This window comes from Lasiosphaeria miniovina (genome assembly GCF_030549165.1).
Source record: "Lasiosphaeria miniovina strain SMH2392-1A chromosome Unknown B0T26scaffold_8, whole genome shotgun sequence".
Classification (NCBI taxonomy): Eukaryota; Fungi; Ascomycota; class Sordariomycetes; order Sordariales; family Lasiosphaeriaceae; genus Lasiosphaeria; species Lasiosphaeria miniovina.
Genome location: NW_026848227.1, coordinates 2302963 through 2323869, shown reverse-complemented (window position 1 = coordinate 2323869; position 20907 = coordinate 2302963). Strand labels below are relative to the sequence as shown.

At 54.5% G+C, this 20907-nt stretch overlaps 5 protein-coding genes across 5 annotated transcripts; 4 read left to right on the top strand and 1 right to left on the bottom strand.

Annotated features, from left to right (window-relative positions):
• Positions 1-2155: 2155 nt before the first annotated feature.
• Positions 2156-4320, top strand: B0T26DRAFT_504029 (uncharacterized protein). The gene is made up of 3 exons (XM_060435382.1): positions 2156-2531; positions 2597-2787; positions 2852-4320. Exons 1-3 carry the CDS (start codon positions 2423-2425, stop codon positions 4121-4123), a joined length of 1572 nt encoding a protein of 523 aa, XP_060290400.1. The 5' UTR covers positions 2156-2422; the 3' UTR covers positions 4124-4320.
• Positions 4321-5973: 1653 nt separating this feature from the next.
• B0T26DRAFT_657233 (uncharacterized protein) lies at positions 5974-10795 on the bottom strand (the record flags this gene model as incomplete). The annotated part of the gene is made up of 2 exons (XM_060438766.1): positions 5974-10555; positions 10629-10795. 2 exons carry the CDS (start codon positions 10793-10795, stop codon positions 5974-5976), a joined length of 4749 nt encoding a protein of 1582 aa, XP_060290399.1.
• A 1115-nt stretch (positions 10796-11910) lies between these two features.
• Positions 11911-12567, top strand: B0T26DRAFT_744332 (ubiquitin-conjugating enzyme E2 13; the record flags this gene model as incomplete). The annotated part of the gene is made up of 4 exons (XM_060444404.1): positions 11911-11963; positions 12039-12127; positions 12181-12312; positions 12374-12567. The coding sequence occupies 4 exons, from the start codon at positions 11911-11913 to the stop codon at positions 12565-12567; spliced, it is 468 nt and encodes a 155-aa protein (XP_060290398.1).
• Positions 12568-14615: 2048 nt separating this feature from the next.
• Positions 14616-15506, top strand: B0T26DRAFT_731810 (uncharacterized protein). The gene has a single exon (XM_060443071.1). The coding sequence runs from the start codon at positions 15098-15100 to the stop codon at positions 15332-15334; it is 237 nt and encodes a 78-aa protein (XP_060290397.1). The 5' UTR covers positions 14616-15097; the 3' UTR covers positions 15335-15506.
• Positions 15507-18121: 2615 nt separating this feature from the next.
• Positions 18122-18793, top strand: B0T26DRAFT_744331 (uncharacterized protein; the record flags this gene model as incomplete). Its single annotated transcript, XM_060444403.1, has 1 exon — positions 18122-18793. The coding sequence occupies one exon, from the start codon at positions 18122-18124 to the stop codon at positions 18791-18793; it is 672 nt and encodes a 223-aa protein (XP_060290396.1).
• Between the last annotated feature and the right edge of the window lie 2114 nt (positions 18794-20907).

Genomic DNA, 20907 nt, shown 5'->3' with positions numbered 1-20907 from the left:
GATGGGCGGCACCGGACATGCACCTCGCGAATCGCTTTGCTGCTGCCAGACAGTTGAATCCGCCACAAATGGGCAATTAGCAAATTCGCCAACACTCACTAGCAGCGATAGAAGGGGCTGAAAGACTGAAAGCGAGGCTTCCACAAGGCCCATCACCATTATACCCTGCACGGCAGCACCTAGAAACACCACAGAAACCACCTGCTCTATTTGGACCTGTGGGATTGGTGCGAAGAGTCCGTCCTGGGTCTCGGGCTTCTAGCGGGTATGATTGCTGACGGCTGCTCTCGGTGGATTAGTGCCGGCCATTACATACATACCTTGCCTTAGCTAGCAGCCAAGTCAGGTCAGCGGTCACCTGCGACTTGTCTCTGCGGGACTCTTTTTCGTCCCAGCAGCCAGTATAGGTGGAGTCCGGACGAGCCTGGGGGAGATGCTTGGGACAGACCCGCACATTGGCGAATGGCATCCTGTGGCCGTTTCTCGCCAGATCCTGGCTGCCCTGTCTAGCCTAGGAAAGGAAGCAGTTTCGACGACTGTCACTCAAGTTTGCGGCACGAGACACGGACGGCCAGGCAGGACCGCCAGTCCGCGGCTGCCCGCCCGCCCGCGCCGGCTTTTTTGGCCCCAGTTTGCACTTCAATTCCACTTCCACTTCCACGTTGCTTCCAGGGGCACCCCGGACAGCGCTAGGAAGCTTTTCTTGACCCTGGGCTGGGCCTGGGCCTGGAAGCCAACTGCTAGCAGGTGCTGTATTTACGGAATAGGGATCGTATTAAATCATCCCAGGGCTTCTCTTTTTAGTCACCTGCTAGCGTCAGTGGGTTTTCTGCCCAATTCCCTGGCGACCTCTTGTCTTGCCCACCACCGGGATAGCGCCTTCCAAGTCAAGTTACCTAAGGAGGTAAGGCAGGTAAGGTAGGTAGGTAAGGTAGGTAGGTAGGTACGGAACGGAGTCCCTTGATAATTTCACACAAAAGTCCAGGGGCAACCCGATTTTCTTTTTCTACTCGCCGAGCGCGCACACAACACCACACACACCCCTCTTATTTATATCCTTCATTTTCTCGATTCTCAGGATCTACAATCCCTTGTCCCTAGGCACTGACTGTTGCTTGCATCGGCCCTGCTTTAGCTTCTCAGACATTTTAAAAGTTGTTGTGCTTGCTTGCTGCAGCTACAGTACATGCCGCCGGTACGGATCCATACCAAACTTCGAGCCAAAGTTTCCCTCCCGATCCGGCCTTGTTGTCTACCCCCTTTAGAGGCTCACTCCGCACTTATTTCTGCGCTCGAGTCCACACACGCACTTTTTGATCTCCTGGGTACGGCCTGCCCAAAGACCCAGGGACGCTTACTGATTTCCCCGCGAAATAGGCTTTGCTAGAAGTCGTTGCGGACGGTCATAGCTACCGGACCCGAGAAAGCGGTCCCTACCTTACGGAAGGTGCGAGGGGCTAAGCCAGGGAGAGACTACCCACAACTGCGGTGGCAGACTCACCTCGACATCGTTCCGTCGACTCCCGTCGAGTCGTTCTTACCTTGAGATTCGCTGCTGGCGGTCGGCACACGCCTGTGCCTTCCTTACCTACTAGGGTAGGTAGATATACAGTACGGCAGTTACTGTGTAGTGTCCTGCATGGTACGTGATGTTTTTGTGTCACAGCCCTCGATCGAGGAAGGAAGTCCCCGACGGAGTTGCTTCAAGTTCAGCCTCTACATCCCTCACTGGTATTCCTGCTCTGCCTTTGTTTCCAATCAGGAGCCAAGCCTCAACGTCACCCAGCTCCCGGCCGTCGATCTGATGAGCCACGAGCATGCCATAGATGCAGCCTTCACACCTCTGCACCCACTCACTACCTCACCTATACCGTACCCGAGGGACTGAGACTGGGCTTGACGGGCTCCCCCAGTGGCAGGCCACAGACCAGCTCCGTCGCCCTTCGTGGAAGTGCACCCAGAGGCGGGAGCTTCCCGGTTGGCTAACTTACCTACTCACCAAGGGAGTAGTACTTGCCGTACAGTACTTTATGCCCGCCGAGTCTTGAAGCCCTGGATATAAGCCTTTCATTGCGCCTTCCCCCATTTCCCGGCCGCCCAAATGAGACCTTGCCCAGAACCGGGCGTTCCTTCGGCACAAAACCGGCACTCCCCAATCTAGCCATCTCCTCTGTCCAGATCCTGAGTTCCACCTACCTTACCTGGGTTGACTCTCCCGGTCCAGCTGCTGGCCATCACTTCTACCTATACTTTTAAGCGTTACATGGATTCGCCCCGCTAATGTCTTGACACAGCTCCCGTCTGTCCAAAACTGCTTGCTGGATTGGTCTGAGCCATGGTAAGCAGGCTCCCTTGAGGTGCCCACCCTCTACCACCTCACTTAGCCCTGCGGACCTTGTTGGACGCCGTCTCTACCGTAGCCATGGCCATGCTACTGCCCATGGGCATTCTCGAGAACACGCGCGAGATATACGCCGAAGTGGCGCTCTATGACACTGTCCCTCCGGAGAACATATGGCAGTACTGGAAAGGTGATTTGGAAGACAATGCTCCCCGGTGATCGTTGCGGCACCCTAGGCTAATAAAGACCTGCCAGCATACACCACCATAAACCGACGGCTTGTTGATCCTACCGCATATCGCCTTGAGAATTTCTGGTGGCATGTCTTAGGCAGCGACAGGCGCAACCTGAAAGGCCCTGCCCTGGCTAAGCTCTTTGAGCATTTTACTACTGGGTCGACATTTGTACCTTTGAAGGGGCCTTCGAATCGATTTGACGGTCCTCTGGTAGGGATCCATCCATCTTGCTGACCCCTGCCCACATTTAATTCCGGTGCTGACTAGTCTCCAGCGGTCAAGGGTAGTTCGGCCAGACCTAAACAGCCTCAACTCTGGCGGGTCCGAGCAAAAGGGCCTTGGGAACGAGCAAGATGGGTCACTACAAGGGAAATTGAAGTCCCCAACCCCGTCGTCATCGAGGCCGCCTCCGCCCCATCCAATACTGAAGAAGAGCCGAGGGCCTTCTACCACGGGACCGAGGCCCACTGCTCGATTTGTCTCGCCACCGCCTTCTGATGGCGAGGATGACAAGGACGGTTGCGAGTCGTCCGGTAGTACGGCTGTAGCATCGTCGGATTTTGCGCCGTCAGACATGCCCTCGGCACTACTTCCGCCTACGCAACCGCAGGAAGCGGCTGCTCCGGCGATGGCGCCGGCAGCGACGACGACGACGACGACGATGATGGGAGGTTCAGGAGGAGAAATACGGCCGCCTCCAACCCCATCACCAGCCAAGGGAAGGAAAGGCTCCACCCCCACATTTAAGAAGATTGTGGCTAGCACCGCGGTTTCGAAGAGAAGGCCAGTGCTTCCACGCAGACAGGGCTCGCAGTCGTCTGCGGGCTCGGATATCAGTCTGCGCGACGCTGCCCCTGTAGTTTTGACGAGGTTTTCTGGGAATCAGCAACTGTCCGGACCGGGCCCCACAGAAAAAGAGAGACGGGGTTCTCAAGAAGGCTCAATGCCTTCGCCATCTCATAGCAACCAGGCAGTGGCGCTAAGTGCCAAAGCGTCAGGGAAGCAACCTGCGAGCACCCCGAGCAAGTCTGCCACTCCTCGGATTAGCCCCGCTCAGACGGATGGCCACCACGATCGGCCAGTGGTGGATTGGGTCGCCCCGGAAAGAAGATCTAGCGCCGCCTCACTTGAGGCACCTCAAGGCCGCAGAGGCAGTCGGAGACCTGCTGCTGGGCTTTTGATGGGCCAGGCACCCGGGATAATGGTACCTCGCATGGAGCGCTCCCGCTCAGATATGGAGTCTCCCCGGCACTCTGGGAAAATCGGCCTCGGTCGGCCGTTGATCGCGACAAGTGTTGTTGGAACCTCTGATGCGACAGCCCAGGGGCTCATCGGCTCAGACAACGCGACGTATAACACAATAGACTCGGAAACCCGGGATCTCCCGGATCGGATACGGCTGGCATCGCAACCCTCATCTCAGGTGCTGCTTGATATGCCTTTCAAACCGACGCCCCGGAATCCAGCACCGCCTGTCCCATTTGGGCGGTCCAAGAGCGAGCTTACCCTCCTCCTGGAGCGGGGAAAGACCCACAACGATGGCTAGTATCCCGGTCGCTTGTCTTTCCTCTCGGTTTGGGGAAGCTCCCCAAGACTTCTGGCGAAGGAGGACCACTTTCAACAATGGATGTGATATAGGTGCATTCGGTGGTGTCGGGGGGGATTTGGTGGCGCTTGCAGAGGCTTCTAGGCTTGAATTTACCTGCATTTCGAAGGGCATAAAGCGACTTAGCATCCTAGACGGGTATGTTATTATTTCTCTTTCCATCTTTTTGTTGCGCGCTGTGATTTTAAAGTGACTTGGCTCTTGGACGCATCAAGGCGAGCTGAGAGGGCCGGTCTAAAGGTGTCAGGAGACCCGATGAATCACCATTTCGGTAATATTTAGGTTGCCTCACGACCACATTTAGCTATTGGGGTGTTGTACCGCTTATCTGCTGTCAGTTTTGGGCCATGGCCGTCCGCACGTGGTTCTTGTAAAAGGTTGGTACCAGTGTTGCCCGAACTCGGACACGAACAGAATCGATCCAGGCGGCCACGGATGCCCTTTCCTGCTGCACGTTATCTCGCTGTTCGGCCCATGGCTGCCCAGGAGGAGAATGTCCCCCGCGTCGCATTCCTACAGTAGGTAGTTTCTCTGGGCTGCCCTCTAAGAGTCCTAGTGAGGTCTGTCTCTCACAACCGTGTGGGTGCAGGCACTTACGAGAGAGAAATTGCACTCGGCAACATAATGGCGTCTTTCTTTCGCTCTCTTTGGGCGGCGCCGCTTATGTAACCTCGATTTGATCCTATAGTCTTGCGCCTTTATCACCCCCACGCCCCATGAGAGAGAGGGGGGATAGGAATTGAGTTAATAATGTAAGGGGGTTAATTATAACCCCTCACCCACCTCATCGAGCTTATCCTAATCTCAAGCAGCATGCGATACTATCACTCTGCAGGACGTAAGGGTCTCGGGTATACACATACTCGGGGGACCGCTGCGCACCACTCACTACCGCACGCACCGGGCACACCTACCTCGTTGATTGTTCGAGTTACTTGCAGTCTAACAGACGTGGCGGCTTGGGTGGTTTTAGAGTCTGTCTTGGTGCTGAGTGGAGAGAAACGGCTGTGCTCATGTTAAGCTCTCGCATATAACTTTGAGTTGGTTCGGCGAGAGTTTGGGCACGGTATCTGTCGTATCTCAGGATCTCTCACAAGACAGGTTAGCTACCTTGGTGTAAGTAAGGTACTTGGGTAGCGCACTCTGTGTGTATTTTCGGTATGTACATATATACCTATATTCGCAATCTTTGGACGACTTGAAAAAGAAAAAAAGAGAAAGAGAAACAAGTTTCTGGGGCGGTCAGTGGCGCACATGGCGTCCAGTGGGCTGCCGGGGGATGCACTCGACACAGTGAGTTCACGCACGGTACGGTGAGAGAATCATCCCAAGAGAAGAAAGAGACGGAGACGAAAGAAAAAAGAGAAGGGCCCAGGACAGTAATTTGGGGGAGAGAACCGCAGAGTAAAAGGAAAAAAGAATTGTTGTGGCTTTGACATCGTTTTATTTCGCGTTCGCATGCTCGCCGCTGTTGATGTAGCTACCTTAGTAAGGTACTTCGTGGTTAGTTTATGGCTGGCTGCTGTGGTAATCGTTTGTTCGATGGAAATATTGAGTGTGTTTGTTTGGGGATCATGAGAATCGATCCCTTATTGTTCTGTGTTGTGCCGAGTATTCTCGTGTGCATCAAGCACATGCCCATGGACAAAGACCAACCGCTGAGCAGTCATCCTTTGTCCGTAGGCTGTTGCTGCGATCAGGGAAACAACGATTTTCCTTTTCTTGTCGTGCGAATGTATTATACTAAGCACAGGAACTACAAATACAAGGTTTCGTATATACCAAACCCACTACGACTTCCACATTGCGACACCCCCGGATTTCCGCCGCGGGGTGCCCGGTCTCCCAGAGTCTCCTCCGAGGGTCCTCTTGAGCCTGCTGCCCAGACTGAGGCGGGCCGCGGAGACGGGCTCGTCGCCGTGGGGGGGCGGCTTCCCCGTAGCCGAAGCCTCATCTTTCAGAACTATTGACGGAATGGCCCCCCCATGGCTTGCCGAAGCCCTCCCCCAGCCCTGCCGGTCAACTCTACCACCGTAATCATCGTCCGCGCGGCGAGCAACGCGCTTTCCGGAGCCCGAACCTGTCATGTTCTCGTTGTCCCTCGATTTGGCAGCGGACCTGGCCGTAATGAGCGCCGCGGCTTTCGCTAAATCTGACGGCACAGACCGGCGCCTCAGTCGCTCCGTGTCTAACGGGGCATTAGTAGCCAGCCGACTGCTGATGTTTCCCGCCACTAAACGCTTGGCTAATCTAGCAAGCCCACTCGCCCTCTTCCGCCTCATGGCCATGGCAGCCTGCAATGCGGGCCAGCTTTCCACATGACCACTGCTTGCTTCCTCCGCACAGTTGCACTCGTCACCAGCAGGGCACTCGAGCTCGCCCATGGCATGCCACTCGGACAGGCACGCAGGATGGGTGGCACACCCACAGGACAGACATGCCGAGTAGAGACCATCGATCAGACCGAGGCAGTAGACACACCGCATATGCGTCTGCGGTATCCTCGAGAACGGGTGGCAGCGATTACAGACGCCGACCGCGCCACCAAACTCGAGTTTGGGGGACGGCCGGAGGCGTTCGATGGGATCGAGAGGCGTCTCGTGTATACGGCAGAGGCCCAGGATATCGAGTCCACGGCCCGAAGTGGCAGCGTTTCGCAACAGCGCCCTGCGCCTACCAAGCGGCATGGTTGGAGACATGTTCCTTGGAGTGGTGCCGTAGCTCTGCCTGCTGTTCGCCGGGGCCCGCGGAACAGAGCGGCTTTCGTGGTAAACGTCGTCATCGTCATCACTGCCAAAGGGGGCCGCGTCAGAAAGCTTGGGGTCCTTGAAGGCGTTGAACTTCATAATCTCAAGGCGAGAGAGAGGGAGGCGCCATATCTGCAGCAGCTCTGCATACGCATAACGGTATTGCGTGTAGAGTACGCCATGGTTATGGTCAAGGAGAGGTTTCGTCACCCAACCGTCGTCGTCAAAAATGGCTTGGTTCTCGGAAACGCACGAAACTGCCACCGGGACAAGGGGTAGCAGCTCATCCCTCCGAAAATCGTCGTCCGAAATCGAAGTGCGCGCCGTTCCAGGAGTTTCAGTTGCCCGGCCACCAAATACAGCTGGGGCGCCCCACGTTATGCTGCTGGGGGTGAGATTGCTCAGTATTGTCTCGACGGGGCTCGGCCGCTTCCGCGGAGGCTCGGGAGGCGACCCCGAGACGATGCCGGCTAACGCTCGCGGAAGGCTCGCAGCAAGTGCAGCGGCCATGGTCGAATTAGAGCGGTGGAAGAACCTGGTGTTCGGGGAAGTGGACAGGCTTTGCGTGTGGTCGACCTCCCGGAAATGGTCACGACCCAGTCGCGGCGGCGTATCGCTACGAGAATACGAACTAGGCCCAAACTCGGCCAGTCCCGAAAAGTCTTCAGAGTTTTGAGACTCGGAATACAGGACAGGGGTATGGGCTGTTCTTGGTGTTGTGATGGCCGAACTGGCCTGGCTTCTGCATTGTGTATTCCACAGCTCAGGATCAGTGGGAAAGTACTCGACGGAGAACGAGGGCGCCTTCATTGGGAGCGGTGTTCGGGGCTGAGGGTTTCGTGGATCCGCAAGAAACACGCTTTCGTGGGTAGATGAGCCGCCAAATATGCACGACAGCATAGCCAACATCTGGATGTCGGCAAGACTCTCAAAGTAGGCAAAAAGGTCGCTGATTAGGTCTTGGGCGAGGGGGTGGTAGCCCCATCTGACTCGGCCTGAAAGGCCGGTGGGACGGTTTGACTTCTTGCCTCCTCGCTTCTTCTCCTTACCCGCATGGGAAACAGCATCTCGGGCTATGAGGAGAACTGAATGGCGTCCATATTGCTGCTTGTGAAGCTCCAGCGGGATCCCCCTCTTCAGCAGAATGGCGGCATACTGCCATATATGCACCAGGTCGGTATGACCGTACTTCTCAGCAACCGCGGCATTGTGAGTGCAGACCTCGGCACCGTCGCCGAATATAGCATATTCTTGGGCGAATTCTTTCTTTGAAGGCAACAAGTATTGCATGTCGTGTATACAAAGGATGTTTCTTGGCTTGGTAGACTTCTTCTGGCTCGCTCCTGTGCCTGTGCCGGTGCCAGTGGCGGTCCCGGCGCCAGTCCCCGCCCCACTAGAGCGCAGCGAATTGCTGGCGCTCCACGTCTTTCTGAAATGACGGCCAGGCTGGTAGAATAGGTTGATCTTGTGCACTGTCGTCGGCTCCGAGTCGCTAGACAATGTCGAATCCGAGTCTTCTGACGTTTCCGACTGGTCATCGGTCGCCGAATTCTCGTCCATAAGGCTCTGTTTATGCGGTGCTGCATCGTCGGAGAGACGCCCAAACCCCGCAAAGGTCGGCTCCTCCTTCGGCTGTTCCGGAAGGGAATCGAGCTGGGGAAGGGCAAACAAGGCTGAGGTTTCCCTTTCTTCTTTGGTTGGAAAGAAACAGATTAGCCTGCCATCGTTAGAAAACCTGGCTCCGCAGTACCTCGGAGGCGGAGGTATGTGTAAACGTTGGGTTGGGGCCAACGAAGCTGTTGGATCAAGCTCGGCGCTGGCCGAGAGTTCCTGGGACATGGATACCGAGCCGCCCGTGGGGATCCAGTTCTCGTCTTCGTCGCTAGAACTGTCGTCTACAAACGGGTCTATCTCGTCGTCCAGGTCTAGCACATTCTTGAAAAGAGATGCGGTGCTGGTTTCCAGATCAACCTCGCCAAGCAAGTATGTGAAGGCGACGTCGAGACAGTTTTGGCTCTTTTTCAAGAAGCGATTTGCGAGTTCGTGCAGTTCGTTCTCGATCTTCTTGTGGACGTCGCCGGGCATGAACGAAGTCTTTTCGACGGAGAACCTAGGCGGCTTACTCTTGGGATAGCTGGAAGGAATGTCTACCTTGACCTTGATGAATATCGTCTCGCGGTCGACGCCCCACGGGCCCTTCAGGGAAGCATTCAGGGAGAGGGCATCCATGTCAATGTTCTCCAGCTTGACATTGGGAAACCGGCTGCTTATGCGGAGCAGCTCGTCTTGGATGGACTCGGGCTCGCCCCAGCCGACGTCATACCCAGGACTGAACAAGTGGGAGTCCCCGTCGTCTCCCGACTGGATATGCATGTCTGAACCAGATTTTCTCTTAGACATGGTGATTCCCTTCATCCAGCCAATCTGGAGCTGGCTTTTGTCCATGTCCTTGGGGGATTTGGTCTTGTGTTTCATCGAAGTGGCAGCCCATATGGGCCCCATCCGGCGAGACCGCATGCGCAGCCCTAAGCTGAGGGCGCTGGTGCGATGCTGGCCACCGCTGCCGGGGCGTGGGTCGCTCATGGTAGGGATCCTCCGGTCGCGGTTGACGCTGTCTTTGACGGTACGAAACGTCTTGTACGTCGCACCCTTTCGCGTGATATTGAGGTTTCTCCTCAAGGGGGCGCCTCGGACATATCCGGTGGCCTCTAGGAACTTTGGCTCCATCTTCTGAAGCCGCAGCTGGTTGTCCTCGCCCCAAGACACGAGCTGAAACTCGCGATCGTCCATGCCATCGCCGGTGACGCCGCCGCGGCTTCGCCACAGGAATTCCTTCACCTTGTGGTTGCCGTGGCCGGGGAAGACGGCGACTGGATCCAGCGCGCCATCCACGGGACGGTCAGGGGCGGCGCGGCGATCGTAGAGATAGAGGTTTCCAGGCTCGGTTTGCGGCATGGCGAGGAGGCCCCAGCCAAAGGGGGTATGTCTAGCGCGCCACACGGGGAAATCGGTGCGGATGACCCTCTCCGGCAGTTCGTCGCTTTTACGGTAGTCCCAGAACTTGATGCTCTTGTCAAGCGAGCAGGTGACGATGCCAGTGGAGCGTGTGCGGTTCCAGTCAACGCCGTAAATCTTTGAGGCGTGGGCACTGATGGTTTTGAGGGGTTCTACAGGCCTGCGGTTGTCCCAGATATGGAGCCAACGGTCGTGGGAAGAGGCGAGAATGTGTGGATCCTGGCGATTGTACTTGACCTGGGTGGCGCCGGCAAACCAGTCGCAGAAGGTGAGGGCGGGCCGGCGCGGCCTACGGAGATCCCAGCAGTGGACATAACCATCGACTGCACAGGTGGCCAAGAAATCCGGATGGTGGGCAGAGAAGTTGATGTCAGTGATGGCCCTGGTGTGGCTCTGGAGAGAGTGCTCGACGGCGCCAGACGACGAATCATCGCGTAGGTTGAGGTTCCAGACAAGACAGCGATGGTTGGCCGTCGAGGCAACCCAGTAGTCGCGGGCGGCGAAGGGGGACCACTGCACATCGACGACAAGCCATGGAAGGCCATGGCTACTCAGCCTCCGCGGCGGGCTCCACGGCGAGTCGAGGTCAACAATGGCGAGACCCTCGGGGCTGCGTGCATTTTGTTGTCAGTAACGAGCGCCTTTTTACGGATGAGAGGGCGTAATGAACATGCAATACTCACGAAGCAAGGGCAACATCTCGTCCCGACGGCGAGATGGTGGCAGATCCCACGAATCCTTCGACATGGATGGTGCCGTCGGCATCGAAACTCTCGCTATCAAAGGCCGATTTTATTGACTTTCCCCTGGGCAGATCCGAGAGACGACGGCCAAAAGCTGGGGGAGCCATGGCTGACGAGACTATGAGGGGCGGAGTGAGATTGATCAAGGTGATGTGATGAAGGCGGCGACGGCGATGGTGATGATGATGATGATGATGAGTCGAGATGATGGTCTCTCATGTCTAGACTTGGGACGAGCGTCGACGGCAGCAGGGGCGGCAGCATCGTATGGGCGCACTCATCATGGCCATGCAGAACAAGTTGGATACTAAGATGGCCCAGATGAGAGCTACCCTAAGTGTGCATGCAAATCTGACGATGAGCTCGAATGATGTTTGACGATACCTTAATTCCAGGCGTAACTGCCTGCGCTGAGGGCACCCGCGGCGGCGTATCGCGTGGTCCAGCAGCATGGGTTAGGTGGTAATTACAGGGTTAGGGTATGTCTTGAAAGCTCTCTATTGTCAATTGCGATGCTAACGCCTGGCGCCGGGTTCCCTTCCTCCCGCCTTACGTATTATCTTACCTAACCCCCATATTGCTGTTGGGGTATTGGAAAAGCGACAACTCTCCTCTGGCACCACATGCCCTAGTTCCTTACCTACTCTGTACCTAGGTAGTTTATTATGATGAGAAATAAGTTTAAACATCGAGCAAATAGGGTATTAATGTTAGGTTACTAACCTGAAGCATACTAGTCCTCTACGGAGTACTCTCTGCGGGTTTGAGAGAGAGCCAACGTCCAAAAGTCCACGTTTGGACATGCATTTAGACAAGATACTGTTATCCACACATGCTATATGTACTTGAGGAGTCTTAAAACAACATCAAGTCGGCCGCTAGCGAGGCCCGTGCGCTTATCCGTCAGACCCAGGCAGCACATGGGCTCCCCACCATTACTGCCCTTCTCATCATCAACCCCCCGGCAATAAACTGGTCGAAAAGCAACTGGAATACCAGCTCCCGTGCCAACATCGTCTCTCTCTTAAGCGGCCTGCTTACAGGGCTCGTTTCGCAGGTGTTTTAACTGAAGCGCGCATTCGCTACTTTCCTCCCTCTAGCCTCGACGTCCTCTAAGTCTACCGTCCACCTCTGAATCCGCTCCTCAACCCCTCCTTTCACCCAAAATATCGAGCCTCCCCGAGCGAGCCAAGCGCTACGCCGTACTCCCAGAACGCCCACCATGGCTCTCCCAAAACGAATTATCAAGGAGACGGAGCGCCTGATGAACGAACCGTACGGATACCTGCTTCCCCTTATCGTCATTCTCGTCTTGGCAAATGCAGCCTCGTCTAACTTGCTTCTTGACAGGGTCCCCGGCATCAGCGCAATTCCGCACGAAGAGAACCTCCGCTACTTTGATGTTGAGATCCACGGCCCTTCGCAGTCGCCTTACCAAGGTACGGAGTTTCCTGGTCTGAGACCAAAGTTACGCGCTGACCCAGGCCAACAGACGGCATCTTTAAGCTGGAACTCTTTCTTCCAGACGACTATCCTATGACGCCCCCCAAGATCCGATTCTTGACCAAGATTTTCCATCCTAATGTAGATAAGCTAGGTCGCATTTGCTTGGATGTCCTGAAGAGTGAGTTCTCCCCCTCTCAATCTTCGTCCCCGTGGTAGCGCAAGCTGACGGTTCGGTGCAGACAACTGGTCCCCCGCTCTACAAATCCGAACTATCCTGTTGTCCATCCAGGCCCTGCTCGGCGCTCCGAACCCAGATGACCCGCTGGCTCCCGATGTTGCTAAGACATGGAAAGAAGACGAGCAAGCCGCCATCGCGACGGCGACAGAATGGACAAAGAAGTATGCGACTCCGACGAATCAAACGGATCAGTAACCGTGCTTGGCGTGGATTTACGCGCTCGGATTGCGAGGACAAATCTCGCCCGTGGAGTGTATTCATTGTGTTTAGCGGCGCATCAGGTTTTTGAGGAGTTTGTGAGTTAACGACAACCATATTCAACCTGAGGTCAGGCAAGAGTTACGCCAGATCTGTGTCTAGAAACGGGACAGACAGGGGAAACAGAGTACACCGGAGAACTGGATGCTGTATGAAGGAGATGATATTGCAGTAGCAGAATTCCAAGACTGTCTTGGACTTGATTAATGGTACGAGAAACAACTGGCAGTCGGGCGATATCTGATGCTACGGGCGCCGAATCACTGTTGGATCTTCCCCCTTTAGAGATACTCAACTGGACATCGGTTGGGGACTAGTGTCAAGATATCTTGCGATGTCTATGATATAGCCCGAAAGATCCGTAGGCTTGACATATTGAGGCTAACACAGTCCCGCGGCTAATATCTCACTGCTAGTCAAAGAAATACACGGAATCAACCGAGTCGACAGCAGAACACGTCGTGAACTGTTCGTAAACCAGGCTTGTTCTCGGAATTTAACACACGTGAAAGACAAGGATCATGGGCTAGCCACTGATCTCCCCCTCCTCCGCATGTGCCGAGAGTGTCTGAAAAAGGCCGGTAAGGCTGATACAGATCTGAAGCATGGCCCAAAGAATATTTAACATTGTTTAGCAGGCCGTCTTCCCCTGGGATCCATTAACAAGATGCTTGTTTCTTCCCGCCGCCCCCTACCTAGAAACGGATTCCTCGGCTCGTCGAACCGGGGAAGGGGGGGGGTGGTGGAACAAACGGGATTTATTCGGGAGACGAGCTGCCGCTACGCTGACTGGGGAAGAAACAGGACAGGGGTCGCCTTGCATGTCCAGCTCCAATCCGCCGGCCTCCATCTCTTCTTCAACGTCAGATCAGCGGCGTAGGTAGGCCCATTCCGTATTCGACGGCGGCGTGGGAAGCCAGACTAATACTAGTGTCGGAACAGCAGCTAGCGAGAGCGAGAGCCGCCTTTTTGTCCCCATTTATCCGCTGGTCAATTTGATTTAAGGATTAAAAATCAGAGAACGGAGCGGCTTACTGTATCTCTTAGTTGATGTCGAAAGAGACGGACTGGCTTCCATCTCTTGCGCGGCCTGTCCAGTCTTGTCAGATTTCTTTCCCGAATCCTCCGTTTCAGTCCCTGAAAACCGCCTTGATGGGCGGTACGGAGCCTCTTGGTCGGTTTGCTTGCCCAAGAGTGTGAGTACCTTAAGTTTGATGGTACAAACTGAGCAGGGGGCCGGAGGTAATCTACACGGGACATGTGCATAAACCTCTTGGATCTGCATGCTGTCCGCATAATGTAGGTTGCGGCGGTGCTGGGCATCCACCGTTGTGCATCATTCCACGGTAGATGGAACACCACCTCTTTTGGAAGCCCGGTCAATGACTTTGAAGGCTTCTCAAAACGTCTAAGGCGCCTTGGCAAAAGCCCAAGGGCGACCTCTAAACTCAAAATGCCCTACAATTTACCCCTCGGGTCTTTGGAGGCCGATTATGAAAGATGGTTGACAAGACCAGGGATCAAATTTCTGTTGTGGGCTTCTCAACCTACGCACCTGGTGTTCCCGTGAAATAGTGCATGTTCAGACTGAGGGCCTTGACCGAGTATCAGGCCTCGCATTAAGGTCCCCCCCGCGCGCGCATGACTTGCGCCACGTCGCTCCCGGACAAGACGAGTGCGGCAGTGAGTAGAAGAGCGAAAAACAGGCAGTAGAATTGAGAGAGGCTGTCAATGTCGAATAACTCCCTGCCGAACCCCGGATCATGGAGGGGGCCGCCTGCCCGTGGCGGCTCTAGGCTGACTTTGTAGAAGAATTCCACCGGAGTGCCTGTGTCGCTGTTTAGAATGCCGTTTTTAGCAGGTTAGACCCGCTAATCCCGGCACCCTCCACAAGTACGCAGAGCTCGGGCTACTGGCTAGTAATCCGTACAAACCCCACCATTTTCAGCAGACTGGTTCATCCAATAGGCTCGGCTTCACGTAGTCCAGCCCCACGCTTCACCATGGCGTCCATCATATCGAAGTCGACGACTTCTCCGTCGATGTCGGCTTCATCGGCAATTCCGTCGGTGTCTACCGCGCCTACTTCGGTAAGGTCGACGAAAGATAGCGATCCCCCAGCCGTACGTTTCACCAAGACGCAAGATCTCTTCGACGCAATTGACGACGACGACATAATTGCTACGAATAGGGATTCCCTCACCGTCACAAGTGTGGTATTGCCCTTTTGTTTCTATATAGCATACTAATTGTTTAGACGTCTCTCCTAGTCATTTAACCAAAATCGATCGTGCTCGAGAGAAGCAAGGCCGCAAGTTCCGCTTTCACGATTACGACAGCAATTCTCGGATCCTTATTATCACAATCACAACCAAGCTTCATGAGAAACTCCACAAACCGATATATGATGGGGTTCTTTGGCAGGTTTACAATATGGGTTTAAAGAAGAGCTGGGACAATATCGGCAATGCTAGATATTCAGCACAAGGCCATTCTGGACGAAGTAGTAAAGAGGGTGATTCGGCTGGTGGCCCAAAGCCTCAACGAGCAAGCTAAATTGGCCTGGCCAACACTTGTTATCGAGGCAGGATTCTCTCAGTCGTTGGGGGAATTGCATATAGCTATGCGGCGGTGGTTTTCTATGTCGAACCACGAGGTCAAGATTGTTCTTCTTGCCAAGTTCAACGGTACCACAATCCTTTGAGAAGTGGGAGGAAGAAGTGCAAGTTCGCCCTGGAACTACCACAACACGACAGTCTCTTCAACACCCAGCACCTATACTCCGACAAAACATCACCATTACCCGAAACACTACTACTAACCTGATATCGTACAATGTCACTAGCGGCGTATTAGTACTATCGTTCCGGCTTCTCTTGGAGATCCGGGCCCTAGGGAGGGAGACTTCATTTTCAGCGTTCAAGAACTAGAGGAGTACGCGGAAAGTGTCTGGGCTCAAGTGTAAATTAGCAGAAGTGTAGATTAGCAGCCAATCAAATTCGGCATAGCCAACCAGTCAAAAACGGCAGCCCCGATAGCGACACAGGAATTCCAAGAGAGGTGAGAGACCGGGCTCGCGGAATAATTTCGAGTCAATCCTACGTCATCATCTATCACGGTAGAGCAATCTATAAATCGAAAATACGGTTGTGCTTCGGGCACTAGAAGGTTCAATATAGCCCGCATAAATAACGAGAGAAAAAAAGACTCTCGGCTGGACATGTATTTTGCGCGAGTTGGCGTGTTTCGACTTATAGAGAAGACGTTCACTGTGTGGTTGCTGTGTCACGATTCACGATTTGGAGCCCCATAGAGGAGAGTCCCACACTAGCCAGACCCTTTTGATCGCGGGGAGGAGGTACATGGTCCCAACGTGGGAAGGGTCCTGGGGGGCCGCCACGGCTCCATTCTATAGTCGCATAGGCATTCTGGTTTGTATGTCCCAACTACCCGTTATTGGCGGAGGCAGCTACCGAGAGATATGGAACTCGGTGAATATAGGGGCGGGAGGGTTTCTTTACGAGTACGCTGGCTTGATTGCGGCCTCAGTTGTTGGCCGGATGGTAGACTGATAGCTTGATGGAGTCACCGCCGCAGCAGTTTGCCGTGCGCTGAATGGCAGAGCCACCCGTTGAACCGCCGCTGGTCTGGCGTGAACACGCGGGAGTGGTGGCTTCATCTCTTTGCCGTTGGGAGTTTGTTAAACAACGGCGCCGCTGGCCGATTCAAGTCGTCAGGTTTGCAAGCCGTCTCGATATTTAAGATTCCAAACCTTCACACAAAAGTCAAACCTGAAAGCTCTTGTTGGTCCTAAGTTCGAGATTCCAGAATGTAACACCAGGACTGACCATTCACAGTTTAGCTCCCCCCCCTTTGCACGGTCCACCTCCTCCCGACGCAGGCTGCCTCGCATCCCCCTCCATCGATAATAGGACGCTGCCGTCTTGGTGCCTGCCTGGTGCAGGACAGATGCAGGGAAACCGCCTGTCGGTTGCGCTTGGAGCGGCCATTGGCAGGCAGCCATGCGTTTAGATTGTTTAGTATAGTGTTTTGACCACTGCAGAGTGCAGAGTGCAGGGAAATTGACAGAGGACAGACGCGGGGAACGGGAAGCGGGGGATGGGAGGGATGGGAGGATGGAAAGGGTCGCCTGGTGGGCGGGCCGAGGAGGCCTTGAAATGCACCGCACAAACAAACATAAAAAGTAAATGACGGCGAATCGTGGTGTAATACGACAGTTTGGTGGCAGATGATACCCACCGAGTCCTTCCCCGTGTTCGGGATGACCACTGTATACAGCACATACACTAGAGCTGTGTTCCGTATAACAACCTTAGCCCCATCCCATCCACGCAGGATCCGGTTGGGTGCGTAAAGTAGGTGATAGAAGTGTAAGGTGCTAGTTGCGGCCCGTCCAAGTAGTAACCTGAGGCAGTCCTGACAGCCAATCAGGCCTTCCTAAAGGAGAAAGGCTCTGGATTTCAGTCTGGCTTCTCGACCTCGCGGTCAAGGGTCTAGGCAAGCGCGTCAGGGTCCTCGTCGTTGGAGCTCATTCCGCTGTGCATCCGAAAGAAGCAGAGCCGAGTACAAAACGAGTGGGCGCCAACCTACAAATTTACTAGCTTCGTCCTGGAAGCTAGCGCGCCCCTTCTGCAGGTGCCACAGCCAAAAATTTGGGAACGATTGGAGCATTCCCACTTCCCCCTTCCCGATCTTCCCTGCAAAACCTCCCGTCCCCAGGAATCCAGGGATCCCTTTTCCCCCTTCTCAATGCCATTACAAGCGCACAGCAACGACGGCGACTTGCAAAACGACTGTAGCCATCACTCATTGACAGCCTTTTCTTCCCGAGCCACTTACAACTTTTGATAGCAAGCCCAATCGCCGGGTATTGAAGCTGCGCGCCGGCCATTTCCGACGTTACATCCAGTCATCCACATAGATAGTACTGCGGCCGAGCGCTGTCGATCGCCCTTCCCTTCTCCAAACGCTGCTTCTGAGAGAAAGACGGGACCCAACCCTCGAACCGGACACCCAAAACCGTTTGCCCTTCCAAGCCACCTTGCTTACTATCATCCCGCTCGCTCAGACCCTTCTACCTTCTTTTCCGAGCGGCTTCCAAAGCCTCGTGTACTGAGGAGACATCCTCGCTCTCCCGCTCTCCCGCCCTACCGGCACCCTGACGCCATCGCCTGGTTGGTCACTGGTAGACCTGCCGGAGACACTCGGAGCTGCAAACCCTTCAAGGCTGCATCGCCATTGCTCGTTGGCCTGGACTGAAAAACTGTCCGCTGACCAACGCTCGGACACAACCCACACTCTCTCTTCCTGATTTTCTTCCCAGCAGCAGCTGTCAGTATTGTGTGCTGCCTCTCCCTCTCCATCCTTACTCCGGAAAGACCGCGCACCGGTACCCCCCTACCCTGTCTTGGGTGAATTCGCTCCTTTTGGTATTCGCACACTGAGCTTAATGCCAACCACACTCGCAACCATGCCGTCCAGGACAAACTCGACGAGCGTCAAGCCCGCGGTCACCGTTTCGGTCAAGCGATTTGAGCTTCCAGCACTAGAGTTCAAGTTCGCCTCGCTGACCGAGGGCACCGATATCCCAGCGCCCCTACCATCTCCAGTACTGGCGGCAGTGCCAACGCCGCCCGAGACGCCCAAGGAGCAAAAGAAGGCGACATCGATAGTAAAGAAGGTAACCGATACGGGACCTTCACCAGCCAAATCGACCACCTCCTCTGGCGGCACCAAGCGGCCGGCCGAAGATAACCCGTCGTCGCCGACGTTGTCGAGCCGCCCCGGCAGCATCCGACGGCTGTTCAGCAGGAATCTGCTCAACAACGCGTACGCCAATGGCGAGGAGGGCGCGATGAATGTGGAGCCAAGTGCGGCGCGGCCGCCGAGCCGTAGCAACAGCACCCTGGCGGACCCCAGGAAGACGAAGCGCGCAAGCGGCTGGTTCAGCCGGTTACGGAGTAGTGACAGCGCGGCGAACAAGCGCAACGGCGTGACAGTGACTTCAACGCCGGTCATTGACGAGAAAAAGGCAACGGGCCCACCGCCACCCATGATCCCCGAGCTGAGCGAGCTCAAGTCGAAAGTGGACGTCCAGAACGAGGGCCATTTCGGGAGCGATCTGTTCAAGGATATAAACTAAGATCCTCGACAGCCGCGGCAGAGAGCAGCCGTGTCTCGCTGGTGTTCTGACTGCGGGTCAGGGGCCTTGGTCCTCGGGAGAATGGACTAAGGCGACGGGGTGGGACCGATGCTGCAAGCTGGCTACGACAAAAGCCGACTGCGCGGTTGGCGCCTATATGATGTCACACCACACACACGCACACGCCGACAGAGGGGGAGACGCTTGACATTATTTCGCATCTGAACTCCGAGGGTAAGGGGAGGGACATGCTGGTCCGAAGATGATGTGGGGACCCAAGATACCCAGCTCGATTTTCTGCGGGCTCGTTCACTTGCACACGAAACTTTTCTGTTTTGTCTGCTGCTACTACTCCTGTTGCTACTACCACCACGTCTGTCATTTTCACGTCTTCTTTTCCATCTCATGTATTCGCAATGTCTCTCTGATGGCTGCTGCTATCACTACTACTTCAGTCCCTTTTGTGTTTGCTATCTGTCTACTCAAATAGGTCTCTTGCTGCGGGACGATCAAAACAAGGGGGGAGGGAGCCTCATTTGTCGCTTTTTTATTTTATTTGTTCTCACATCTTCCAAAATGATGCAGTGTACACGTCTATTCCTCCGAGTCTTGAAACAGAGCGGGAGGGAATTTTGATGGCTGATTTTCTTTCTTTCTTTCTTTTCATCCTTCTTTTCTTTAGCTTTGGTACATACATTATAATAGGTGGGAAATGGGAGATGTGAGGAGGTTGTCTAGACAGGCCTTACGAGTGCCGACCCAGATCTGAGCGGGAGGAGACAAGGGGAGGAGTGGAATGGAAAATAAGACTGGCGCGGTTGCTTCAGCCGTTTCTTGTTGTTGAAAAAATAGTCGGTTTTTGTTCCGCCGCCTGTGAGCGATTAACTGGACTTTTGATCTGATATATTTAAAAGGCCTTGGTAAACGGCGCGGCACAGCGTCAATCCTGTGTGTCTATGTGTGCATGTTGTTCGGCCTGAAAGATAGGGGGCGAAGAGTGTTTCCGCCACTTTAATTAGGGGTCAATTAGGACGCTCTCTGATATTCAGTAACTGCTCTCCTCGTCTCCCCTCTCTTCTAGCAAAGATAACATTGGGAGGGGCAGTCAGACTCAGGACGTGCCATCACGCGTGCGCTTTGACCTTGCGATGCATCCAAGTCTTTAGTGTTAAGTCTATAGCGGGCCGAGCTATTACCACGGCATCGGTGAGCAAATGAGTCCTGCAGTTGGGCTGTTTCGATTGCTGCAGCGAAGGTATAAGAGGTAGGGATCTATTTTATCGCCAATATAGCAGATGTCAAGGCGTCGAGGCTGTGAGATGCTGCTGGCAATGGAAGTTAAATGGGCCGGGGTGATAACCTAATCTATCACCTTTACCTAGGTACCTACATTGATTACGTTATCATCGAGACCGACACTTGAATATGACAGTTATGAGATTCATATAATTATGTGGTGGAGTCTGGTAGCTGAATATTCACTGAACGCCATTCGAGTTCATCCTCCCGGGGCAGCACTCGCTGTAATACTGACACGTGCTTACTGAATTTGTGGGCCGCGAAGAGAGCTTCGGAATGCCTAATTGGCCGGGATTATCCGTGCAAGCCTTCCAAAATGTATCAAACCAGCCGCCTAGTGCACGGCCAACGTCATCGCGAATCTTTTCCATTGCAACAGACAGAGACCGCAACATTCGGCGACTCTGTTTATTATGGGTAGTAGTTTATTACCCTGTATATATAAATCTTAAATAGAAAGTTGAGATATTTTATATTTTGGAGGGGTGTGAACCTGCCCTGCCCTTGCTCATTGTGTCATCCACGGCAGCACTGGCATATTATTTTCCACCCTCATTCCCTGCTTGCCAAGCCCAGGGAAAGAAACGGAAACACCCTCCACCCCAAACGTCGCTCGCTCCACTCACCACCTCGGATCATCACCAGACAGAGCTCCAACCCGCCCGTTCTCACTGTGAAACTCGCTGCTACAGGAGAGCGAGCGAAGCAACCAACTGGAAAACTCGGCATCATATCATTCAGCCGCCATTCTAATCATCACAGGATAAAAAGACAGTCTCTGTGAAAAAGGGGACCCCCCCACAACCACAACATCA